The 12,526-nt window shown below is 46.6% G+C and overlaps 1 protein-coding gene across 1 annotated transcript in view; it reads right to left on the bottom strand.

Moving 5' to 3' along the window:
• The window catches only part of FKBP1A (FKBP prolyl isomerase 1A), a 30,958-nt gene extending 18,432 nt beyond the window's left edge, over positions 1 to 12,526 (bottom strand). Inside the window, exons 1-2 of the mRNA XM_004463970.5 lie at positions 12,350 to 12,526; positions 12,215 to 12,262 (exon numbers count right to left, since the gene is read on the bottom strand). Coding sequence (XP_004464027.1) covers positions 12,215 to 12,262; positions 12,350 to 12,386 — 85 coding nt within the window. The 5' untranslated portion in view covers positions 12,387 to 12,526. The remainder of the gene's footprint in view (positions 1 to 12,214; positions 12,263 to 12,349) is intronic.

Here is a 12,526-nt window from a genome sequence, read left to right as displayed (position 1 = left end):
TCACAGACCTGCACTAGAGGTCTACATCCCTGTGGCACTCATCTCAACCCTTGGCACTGGCAATGCTGGCTCTTATGAGCAGTTTTGGATTTGCTTCACTTGAATTGATTCTTAAGAACCAGCAGGACAACCATGAGGCTTCCATATTTAGATCTTCTTCCTTATATGGTAAGAAGAATCTGAACAGTAATCTCAGAATGGCAGTCTTTACTTTCAGCATCTTTAAGTTACTTAAGTGAGAAAAACGTGAAAACTTGGAGGTCTGCAGTTGAAAGCCCAAGACCGTGAAAGGAGTAAAAGTTATGGCTGTGTGCAGGACTGTCAAAGCAGGTTCTGGCTGTAGGGCAGTTAATGACCCCCTCACCTGGGTCTCCTCTCAAACAGTTCAGCTGTTTTTCTTTTTTAAGGGGGAGAATCAGACTCAAATTCTTGGAGAGGGAGGAAGAAGGCTTAAAAAAGTTCAAGTCTGTCTCTCCCTCGGCAGCTTGCTCTTTCCTGTTGCTCATGTTTGAGTGCTCTTATTTTAGAAGGCACTGGCAGAGAGAGACTTGGCTGGCAGCTGCTGAGGAGACAAAGTACCCCTGGACTGTGTTTGGCCCAAGCCACAGAAGCAATGGTTAAATTAAGACCCAAGGCCAGGATTAGGAGATTCATAGGAACCACTGATAATAACCCAACAGAAACGGAGTCACTTTCAGTGCCCTCTGCTTCATGGAAGGAAGAGCTCCCAGATACCCTATTGGGTAAGGGAAGATGGCTGATGATGAATGTACTTTAGCACTTTAGTTTAAGCTCATGAGTCCTAACAAGGTTTTTCAGTTGCTGGTCAACCTTTGCTGGAGGTTTTCATAGGCAGAATTTCAAAGGGACCAAAATAAGAAGTTTAAGATTAAAAATTAAAAACCAAAATCCCATATATAAGTCAAACATCAACAGGATAACAGATCATGAGCCTCAAACCTTCAAAACAAAATAAAGTTATTGCCATTACAATTGAGGGAAGGAGAAAGGACTTCTACCTTCAACAAACGGGTGAGTTTCCTGGGCAAAAGTGCTACAGTTGGGAAGCGGACTTGGCCCAGCGGTTAGGGCGTCCGTCTACCACATGGGAGGTCCCCGGTTCATACCCCGGGCCTTGACCCACGTGGAGCTGGCCCATACGCAGGGCTGATACGCGCAAGGAATGCCCTGCCACGCAGGGGTGCCCCCGCCTGGGGAAGCCCCACACGCAAGGAGTGCACCCCATTGGGAGAGCCGCCCAGCACGAAGGAAAGTGCAGCCTGCCCAGGAATGGTGCTGCCCACATGGAGAGCTGACTACAACAAGATGACACAGCAAGGAGAAAACACAGATTCCCGTGCCGCTGACAACAGAGGCAGACAAAGAAGATGCAGCAAATAGACACAGAGAACAGACAACCAGGGTGGGGGGGAAGGGGAGAGAATGAAATAAATAAATCTTAAAAAAAAAGTGCTATGGTTGAATGCAGGTAGGGGAAGCCAAACTGAAAGATGTCCTTATACTGCAGATCTGCATTAGAAGCCTCATGGAACATTCCCAAACAGGCATACCAACCTAGGTCTAATGGCCTACCTATTCTCCTTCCTCTCCTCTTTTCATTATAACAGGAGAAGTTCTCTTAGCCCTCTCATGCTCCAGTCTCTAGCTCATCCTCACTTCCTCATTCTTGAGAGTTTTATGCTTACATTGGGTCTGTCAGCTGTGTTTATTCCCAAATTTCTATGTGTCAGTTATACTTACTGTATAAGGATGAAGTAAATAGCGTGTAAATCAATGAAATATGAGAATAAAAAGAGTGGTTGTTCCTATGTCTTAGTGACTGTTTGGAAAGACGCAAAGAAAAGTCACTAAAAAATACTGCTAGTGAATTGTGTGTGGGTAAGATTACTGCACGTGTGGGGAAAGAAAATCTATATAAGTTCAGCATTTAGATCATGTTAACAACAATCCTTGCTCTAATTTAAAAGAAGCCAAAATTAGTCTTCACAAGAATCATGATGGGAAGCTCCCACTAACAGAACCATACTCAGAAAGGGACACAGTCCTTTAGCAAATTTTGAATTTGAAGATGTTTAGGAAAGCCATGTTCCTTTTATGATTAAAACCCCATCATGATGGGTAAAAAGGGACTCTATGCACCAAGGTGGGTCTTTGCTCCATTTTCAGGCCTCTGTGGATGCAGTCACAGCACATCCCTGACTTAAGGTTTGGAGAGACCACACAAAGAGGGCACAAGCTCCCCCTTCCATCATTTTCTCAAGTACACAAACTGAATGTAAGCCTATTTCCCATCAGTGACCTGGAAACACTTCTAACCTTTGGCTAAATCCCTTTAGAGATTTTATTATCAAAGACATGGTACACAATGGGAAGAGTATGTCTTGTGGCTGTCTGTGCCTTTCCATTTTATCACAACATTAGATCTCAAAGTGGGGAGGGAGCAGCGCACAGAAGGAAACACTTTAATAGTGGCTACCTGGGAATGGAAGAAATATGTATGCTCTTTTAATTTTTTTCTGTTTTCCAGAAAACAAAGAGGTAAGAGCCTATAATGTATGATAGTTCAAGGGGCATGGGTTCTGGAACTGGGTTGCCCACAGTCAAATTTCAGTTTTACCACATATCAGCTGTGTGATTACAGGCCAGTGGCCTTACCTCTCTATTTCCCTCATCTGTAAAATTAACCTAGTAAGCAAACCTCACTCATAGGGATTAAATAAATATACTACATAGTAAAGCCCTTGCATTAGGTCCCAGCACATAATAAGCACTAAATGAATGTTAGTCGTCATTATTATTCCAAGCCCTCTTAGATCACTCAAGCCTTCACGATAACTGCCAGGAGAGTGGGTGAATCTGCTCTTCCTGTGAACTGTTCTCCAGTTCACCAGGCACAGCCCTCTTCTGGCTTGAGAAACCAAGGTGGCTCTGGAAGCTGGAATGGGCAGGAGTTTCTCTGGGGTGGTGGTAAAGGATTCTTTGGTCAGTGGGCCACCTCAACCTGGGAAGACACCACCAGCTACATGGCAAGGCTGAACCTGAATTCTGAGTTCAAATTACTGAAACCATGGCCTTGCTGGAGCAGAAATCTGACAGTCTTCCACCTCCAAGCTACCTTTATGCCTATCTTCTCCCAGGAAGCTGCATGGGCTTGTGGAGGGCTGTGTCGACAGAGATGGCAGGGAAGGTGGCACACCACCTCCTCAGGAGCCACAAAAACCACCATGGAACTAGTATAGTATTTTACCTCTAGGAGCCCCATCTGGCTTCTCAGCAGGGGCTGTGTGGATTAAAAGACACCATGCAAACACCATCAGCTACCACCCTACCATAGCTACTACCCTATTTTGGGCTGCCACTACCTCCCAGGTAGAACATCATAATTTTCTCCATGTTCTCTCTGCTTCTGTCCTTGCTCCCTAACACCTAAACTTTAGACAGCAGATTGAAGGATAATCTTTTAAAACACAAGTCAGATCCTATTACTTCTCTGCCTGAAATCCTCCCATAGTTTGAAAGAAGCCAGTCTACAAGGCCCTCTAAGAGCTATCCTCCTCCTCTGCTGCTGCAATCATCTCTGACTCATCTGATTACTCTCATCCTTACTTCTCCACTCCAAGAACACTGCTTCCTTTATGTTCCACATACACACTAGGGATACTCCCACCCCAGGACCTTTGCATTTGCTGTTCCCTGTGCCTAAAATGCCTTGCCAAGATAGTTACACAGATCATGTCCCTCACCTCCTTCAGGTCTTTGCTCAAATGTTACTTTCTCATTGAGGCTTTCACTGGCCTATCTAAAATCTCAACCTCCCCTTGCCCCTTCCCTGTTTAAGTTTTCTTCTTAGCACTTACTGAGTAACATATATTTTTACTTACTATTGTCTGTGTTTCCCACTACAATGTAAGCTCTATGATGGCAGGGACTATTTTCTTTACTCCTATATTCTCAATACTCTGTACACAGCAGCCGCTCAATAAGTACTTGTAGAAAAATCAAAGGTATTTGGCTACACTATCCCTCCTGCCTGCCTCAGTCGTGCACATCCAAGGTCAAGTGCTGCTTCTTCCAAGAAGCCTTCTCTTTTCTAGCCCAGGTGCAGGCTGCTCTTGAGGCACTTCCGTTGGAACTGCCTACTCAAGTGTCTTGAGGGCACAGCTGAGGCTATCCCCCAGCTTCTAGGACATTTGCTGAATGACTAAGGAAAGGTTTTGGTGTGCTGATTTGTGGACAGTGGTGTGAGAAGGAAAGTAGTAGCCACAATTTGATTAATCCAGAAGGACTGAGCAAAGTCCAAAATGTAAATATTTTCTTTCTCACTCTAACGTAAAGGAAACAGATGATAATACCAGTCACAATAGGAAATGCAGGCTTTGTCCACTCCAGTGAGAGTCTAATGCCAGGTTCTAACTGGTCACTCAAACACGCACTGAGTACCCACTCCACGCCAGGTATGACAGGTAGACACTGTTGAGAACCATGAGCATGGGCCTACTCCCTGGAGCCTACCCCCTGGAGAAGAAAGAGCAGAAAGCGTGACTACAGAGGACGTCACTGTGATGAGGGTTAAAAAGGAAAATGAATGGGCGCCTTGCTATAGAGAATTAGAGGTACGTGCTTATATACAGGTGAAGAGCCATTTTAGCCAGGGATCAGAGGAGGTATCACTTGAAGAGGAATCACTTAAGGCAGGGTTCTTAACCTTTTTTGTTCTATGGACCCTTAAGTCTACACTATACTGTGTATTATTTAATGACTATATCACCCCTGCACCAACATATCCCCACGAGAATAATGCTTTTTTGAATTTCAATTCCTTACAGACCCCTTGTTAAGAACCTGTGACCTAAGGTGAACTACTAGGAAAGGTGGTGGGGAGTGGGGGCAGTGTGGTTGCATCTATGGAGAGGGGCAGAGACCCCCCAGGAGGAAAGACCTGGTGTGTCTGAGGAACTAAACACAGGCCAGAGCAGTTCCAGGTCCTAGGAGGAAGAGAGTAAAGGTAACGAGATCAGAGACAGCAGCATCCAGGAGCTGATTATTTCTCCCCCCTTCTCCCTTTCCTCCTACTTTTTTCATTGCTAGAATTCATTTGGTCAAAATTAAAGAGAGCTGGGGAAGGAATGCAGGAACTCACCAAAGAGGGGCAAAACCCCACATGCCACCACAAGCACCCAAGGGAGAATGGATAGTACACGCTTAAGTTACCCATAACACCCCCAGCTTTTTCCACAGGAAGCAGCAGGTCAGAATAACATTTTAAAAGAAAACTGAGGCAGATAAGTCCAAGTTTCCAGATACAATAAATCCATTAGCAACTCAGAAAAACAATATTTATCAACAGGAAATTGAAAAGCTGTGCAAATGGGTACATAAATTTTATTTAACATGGTATGTAAATTATATTCCATCAAGCTGTTTAAAAACAAAAGGCTGTGGGACCCACTGAAAGGAACCAGAGCTCTTTGGAGAGATGTCTGATACCGGTCCCAGAGGAAGTGAAAGCAAGGAAGTAATTCCAGACTAATGGGAGAAGTCAGAAAGACTGGAGTCAGTTTAGAGAAGTGCCTACTGGTCAAATTTAGGACAATTTGAGAATCAAAAAAATAATGAATATCATGAATTAAGGTAAAATTTATATGAGTAATATTAAAAATAAATAAAACAGAGGAAAAAGTCACTTGCACCACTGGGGATGACTATTAGAAAATTTTTCACTTTATATCTCATATATTATCCCTCCATGTCCTAAAGACATTTTCTCACAGATTTCCATTTTAATATATCTTTAAAAATATTTTGTGTTAGCTTATATCCATCTTTTTCTTGGGTGAGGACTGCTCAGGAATGGCTCTTTTGCATCTATGATGCTGCTGTTTGCTTTTTTTTTTTTTTATGATTTTATTTATTTATTTCTTCCCACCCCCTTTGTTTGCACTTGCTGTGTCTGTTCGTCATGTTTCTTTTTAGGAGGCACCGGAAGCTGAACCTGGGACCTCTGATGTGGGAGGGAGTACAGCTACTCTTGACAGACTTAATACAATCTTGGCAACAGGGGATGCTGCACACTGAAGGTCTGACAGTAGCTCTTAGCCTTGCCTATCTTAGGTAGTTATGCTGTGTATTTTTTATTGTTTTACTATGTTTGATTTGAAATTTGGAGTTTTTCTGAGAAATGGAGAATCAACTTATTAAAATACTTGTTAAGCCTAAAAAAAAAAAAGGATCAAATGGTGTAAATACCAGGAGGTGATGCCAAGTACTTCACCTGCTAACTACAAAGGAAAAATGTACCTTTACCAAAAAAGCAAAAAAAGATAAAATTTAGCATCACAAATACTGAGGTTCCTCATGATGTGCTGAGTATGAACTATGTAACAACGTTATGAAGCAGTCAAGCCAAAATGTTTAACCAGAATTTACTCAGGTATTTAAAATTGATCTTCCAGTTTACAGGAAACCAAAGCAGAGGAACAATTTAAACATCACCATGGGAAAATGATGGGACAGATTTAGAATGTGGAGTATTCTGTAAGATAACCAGACTACTCTCCTTAAAAAAAAATTAGGGTCATTAAGAAAAAAATAAATGTGAGGACTCATTTAGACTGAGACTACAGACAGAACACCCAACTGCAATGAATGAACCTTAACTGAATTCTGTTAAAAAAAAAAAAAAATGTATTCCTCCCCCCCATTGTCTGCTCTGTGTCCATTCACTGTGTTCTGTGACCGCTTCTATCCTTATCAGCCGTACCAGGAATCTGTGTTTCTTTTTGTTGTGTCATCTTGTGTCACCTCTCCGCGTGTGCGGTGCCATTCTTGGGCAGGCTGCACTTTCTTTTGCGATGGATGGCTCTTCTTATGGGGCACGCTCCTTGCGCGTTGGGCTCCCCTATGCGAGGGACACCCCTGTGTGGCAAGGGCACTCCTTGCACACATAAGCACTGCGCATGGGCCAGCTCCACACGGGTCAAGGAGGCCTGGGGTTTGAACCGCGGACCTCCCATGTGGTAGGTGGATACCCTATCCATTGGGCCAACACCACTTTCTAGAGCTTTTGAATTTTAAATTCTTAGTGTGACAAGCAGGAGGATAAGACATTCTTAGGTCATACACAAGTATTTAGAAGTGTCATGATTTCTGCAACTTAAAAAGGGTCAGCAAAAAAGCATTATCAATCTATATAATCTCTAAGTAAATAGAAATGGCAAATATGACAAAATGTTAACTGCCATTGAATCTAGGTGGGAGTACTTGAGTATTCATTACTCTATTTCGATTTTTCTGTATGTTGGAAAACTTCATAAGGAAGAGCTGCACATACATACAAGAAGGCTATGGGCCTCTGGCTCATTTATGACAGGCAAACCTTCTGCTCCAACTGTGGAAGAAGACAACAGCATCTGTATGATTCTGTAATTCTGGTCATCACAATTCCAGAGGAAAGTAATGTTTTCAAAACAAGGGCTGTTTCCAAAGTTTCAAAATCTCAGTATGTTAAGGAAACTGACTGGAGAGAAAAAGGACTGATACCTTACCCAGCTCATACAGTCAAGCTCATATGGACCAACCCTGCCCCTCACAATCACCAAAAAACAACAAAATGAAAAATAAAACAAAACAAAACAGAAACTCCAACCTCTCCCTTTAGCCCTCAAATGTAAGAGAACTGCAGCTTTCTTAAGCAACAATATATTCCATAGGTAATGTGTAGCAGCCCTGTTTTAAAACGAATCCTCAGATCCATCTCTCCTTTCTCCTTTTCTAGCCTATTTCCCCAGAGGATGCTACCTCAAACTCACCCAACTCTACCGATCCTAAACTGTATTCTAGCATGTAAGTCTGAGCCACTCCAGGGAACTGGAGTGCTGAGACCAGGGCTCTGTGCTCCTCTCATTACAGATATCACAGGTGGCGCCAGTAGGACAAAAGAGAAGAGGCGATACATCACCCAATGCCTGGCACACAGGAAATCTCAACAGTACATACAATCATAGCATCATATCACTGCTGGTCCTGGAAACACACTCACCCCAACCTCTACCATCCCCAGCAACACCTCACAAAAGGCACAATCACTCCCATTTCACAGCACATGAAAGCTGAGAAGAGTGGGGCACTCTACCCAAGCTCTCAGAGCCTGTGGGAAGGGCTTCACTGCCTAGTCCTCATACCAGGCCTCTGCTAAGGAGCCCAAGCAGGGTGGGCCCAGCAAAGGACTGACATCCTCTTTGGGGATCACTGCCGACCCAGCACCACCTCTGCTCACATGCCAGGGTCCACCCACACTACACATCACCCAGGGCACAACCAGAGTCCTGTTTCTGTTCTTGACCCCAACAATCCATTCTTCACAGTTGCCAGAGGGGAAGCTTCCTGTTAAAATCTGAGTCAGCTCATGACCCTTCTCCGGTTGTAACCCTCTAACAGGACCCACTTCACTCAAAGAAAAAGCCAGCATTCTTATGACAGACAAGGCCCCCACCACCCCATTTCCTATTCCCCCCCCCCACACACACACAATTCACCCCAGCCAAAATGGTTTCCTTGCTTTTCCTGTAAAAGCCAAGCACACTCTAGCCTCAGGGCCTTACCACTAACTATTCCCTCTGCCTGGAATACTCTATAGACAGTCATACAGTTCACTCCCTAAGTTCTCCTGGGTAATGGATAAAATGCCACTTTATCAGAGGTCTTTTCCAACGACCCTCCCTAAACACCCCTTACCCTCACAATGGCTGGATCTCTCCATAGCACTTGCCCACCACCACATCATGTGTCATACATTCATGTTACCAGTCCCCTCGATATGAGGTAAGCCTCATCAGATCAGGGTCTTTGCCATTTCCCCAGTGCCTGGCCTACTGCTGGTGCTCATAAACATGTTAGCTGCAGGAAGGAAAAAGGGTCCTGTCACAGCCCTGCCTGAAGAGTTAAAGCTACAGACTGCCTCAAGGGGGAGGGGAGTGCCATCTGAGGAGTTTCTACCAAGAGATTTCATCCAGACAGACACTGATCATCAAGGAAGAAACACCAGGCAGGGGAGTAGATGGATTCAAGTCAGTCAAGGGAAGACAGAGGAGGAAAAGGGCTTGAGAGCAAGCAGTTGGTAAGTGGCCACACATGCCCCAAGAGCCTCAGTGTTTCTGCCCGAAGAGACCTAGATGAGGGATTCCAAGGGCAAGATGTCCAGCTACTTTTTAAGAGGATTAAAAAGACATTTTTAAGTTCTCATAATGGAAGGTGCAGGGCTTGCTGTTGTGAGTAAAAGGGACATAAGCCTAGCTATGTCTCATGTCAGGACAAGCTCACCATTAAAGATGTTGACGCTACAGCAGGTATGAAGAGGGCTGCAGGAATCCCCTCGTTCCTCAAGGCTCTTATTTGGTGGGGTTACTTTTCTACTTCCTCCCTCCTACTTCAATGCCTATCATATTTCCAGGAGGTGCCTGGCTGGTGACAGTAGAGTTTTCTTTTCCCTTTTGGCACTACAAAGAAATGGCAGTGGACTCTGAGGTCTTGCTTACACTGTACTCTGCTAGAGGCCACAGATGGCACCACAGGGAGCCTTGAGAGTGGCGTCAAGTCTACCACTGGCAGCTACCAGTGGCATTTAAAACATCCATATGATGCAAGTCAGACTGTGCTGCGGTACCTCTGGTGGTTGAGGGGGGATTTGACCTTCTTACTTCCACCCCTTTCTTTGGACTTGGACCCAAATCAGCAACAAGGGACCCCTGGCCAGAGCTGACCAGGTTGTTCACCTGACATAAATCCTGATCAGTCAGAGTCTCCCTCCCAGGAATTGTAATCATTGAAGACACAGAGCTAAGCAGTGTAAGCCAGAATACCAAAAGGAGACAGAGAAAGTAGGCCTGGGGGTGAGGGAACACTTCTACCATCCACCAGGTGGGCAGAGAAAAATGGAAATCTGTAGCAGGAGACTACTGAGGCAGCCAGGTAGAGAAAAAGAGATGAGAACTCAGGATGGATTTGTTTCCGGTGACTTAAAAGCTTTAACTGCTACAGATTAAAATCTCAAAATGCTTACCCCCTCCTCTCACGCCCCCACAGGTCTTAAACAGGTTCTTCCTGGGAGGCTGGTGGCAAAAACCCATGGGAACAAAGCCGCCCGCCTGCGGAGAACAGCCTATTCTGCGAGCATGCAGCAGAGCTGGCTCCTCACTAAGGCGTCTTTGTAGAGCATATAAAAAATGAAATAAAAAGCAAGCTTTTGTCCTAATGCATGCCAGGGTCCTGCTGCTGTTCTGGGAACATGTGGGTGTGTGCCACCCGCGAGGAAAACACAGACTTGGAGAAGAGGCACTGGGAGCCCTGACAATGTTCCTGGGTCCCATAACCATCTGCTCTTTTAAGAAAAGGCTCCAGACATGACGAGTGGGGCATTTCACCAAGAGGCACAGGGAAATGTGGTTCTGCCTGGGTGCTGGCGGCCAGTCCTGCCAGCAATACCTGGATATGGGCAAGCCAAGAATGAGGGGCACAGACTTGGGAGTCGGACAGATGAAGCCAATCATCCTACCGTGGTACTTACAAACTGGGAAGAGGGGGCAGAAGCCACCACCCCACTACTCTGAGCCATAGTCTCCATCCCAGGTGGCTGCTGTGGGGACTGAGTGAACTGCCCACTCAGCCCAGGAGGTGGCAAACTATTTGAGTCTTGTAAAAAGCAACAGTTACCTTCTCATGCCACTGATCAAATGACTTCAAAAAAGCTTTGAATGAAGCTTTCCCTCACTGGGTCTCCTAGGCTTAGGTGCTGACTGTGGCCTACAAAGGCAGCTACTTTAATAGCCAAAACCACTTTCCAGTTTCATTCACGGACATGAGACTGTTCCCTACAAGATGGGTTTCAATACCTCCTCCTTTGGCAGCCTTTTAAAAGTCCTTAACTCCCTCCGCCCCCTGCCCCCGTTCTACCCGTGGAGAAAGGCCAGAGAAAGAAAAGAGCCAGAGAAAGAAAAGGGCAAGGGTGTGTGCGTATTAGCTGCCTTTATTTCCTTCCTCTTTTCCTTTTCAAAGAAAGTAATTTCTATCAACAGAGTCCTCCAACACCATGATCTGGGAAAGAAGGGTAGAGCTAAGCAGCACTGTTACCCCTAGAGGAGGAGGAGGAGGAAGGGGGGGGGAGGGAGGAAGGGGGAGGAGGGAGGAAGGGGGAGGGGAGAAAGGGAGGAAGGGGTGGCAAGAGGCAGAAAGGAGGACAAGGGAGAGGGAAGGTTATATCAACAACTGGGCAGCACCAGTTTATCACTCCTCCCCTTCCTTGAATTAAAGAGCCCACAGCTTTAGAATCTTAACTTGCTCAATCCCGTCATTCCCCTCCTCCTCCCTCCAGCCTAGGAGGCCCTTGTAAGGGCAAGGGGTAAAAGATGGCCCCAGGGGGTACCGACTGAGTTCTGGCTGGGGGGGTCTAACCTTTCCTTGAGTTTACATTACTGTGTGTTAGTCTCACCGAACCTCAAGTTACCTTATCATTAAGATGGGGATGAGAAAAGTTCCAACTCGTGGAAGAGCTGGGGGATGGGGGCAGGGCTAAGTTACATGTGCAGCTTTCTGCCAGCCTGAGGTTTGGATTTGTAAGTGACTCAAAAGTAAGAAAGAGGAAAAAAACTATGCAGATCTACTTCCTCCAAGGCAGGCTGAACCAAAACAACGACTTAGGAAGTGGGACATTTCCCCACCCGCGGCAGAGGGGGCAGCTCCGCAGACAAAAAAATTATCTCGCCTTATCTCCACTGAACAGAAGGCCGGAAGCAGGGGCTGGGTGTTAACCCGGACACAAAAATGGTACAAATCTTTCCTTTAATGGTCCCCGACTCTGCCCATTCCTGAGCCCATGACCTTGGGCAAATGACTTCATCTCGCCAAACATCAATTTCCCCATCTTTGCAGTAGGTATAATGGGAGCATGTAAGGCAGAGAAATGCTAGTGATGTGCGGACTAATGCCTGGCCCACGGTCAAAGCTCACAAGCGCCCGCTTAGACCGTCCCGGGCTCCGCCGGCCCGAGGCTGCCCCCTCCCGAGCGCGGCCACCGCCCAGGCCTCTTAGTCTCCGTCCAGGCGGGCCTCGGCGCCGCCACGCCCCGGAGCCCGATCCCCGGGCCGTATCGGTCTGCCCCGACGGACCGCGGCGCCCCACCCCGAGGGCTCGCCTGACTCACCCGTGTAGTGCACCACGCAGGTCTGGCCGCGCTTCGGGAAGGTGCGCCCTGAGGAGACAGACAGGCAGGCACGGTGAGCAGATGCCCGCGGTGGCGGCGGAAGGCACTCCGGGACCGCCGAGCGCAGCTACTCACCGTCTCCGGGGGAGATGGTCTCCACCTGCACTCCCATGGCGGCGGCGGACGCTAGGCGGGCGGCGTGGACCAACAGCGGACCTGGCGGCAGCTCCGCGGCTCTACCTCGTCCCTCCGCCCGTCGCTTGTGCACGCGCGCGCCCCCGCGTGCCCTGCCCTGCGTGCGCGCCCTTATAA

The sequence above is a fragment of the Dasypus novemcinctus genome, chromosome 24 (genome assembly GCF_030445035.2).
Source record: "Dasypus novemcinctus isolate mDasNov1 chromosome 24, mDasNov1.1.hap2, whole genome shotgun sequence".
Classification (NCBI taxonomy): Eukaryota; Metazoa; Chordata; class Mammalia; order Cingulata; family Dasypodidae; genus Dasypus; species Dasypus novemcinctus.
This window is presented reverse-complemented; position numbering and strand designations above follow the sequence as displayed.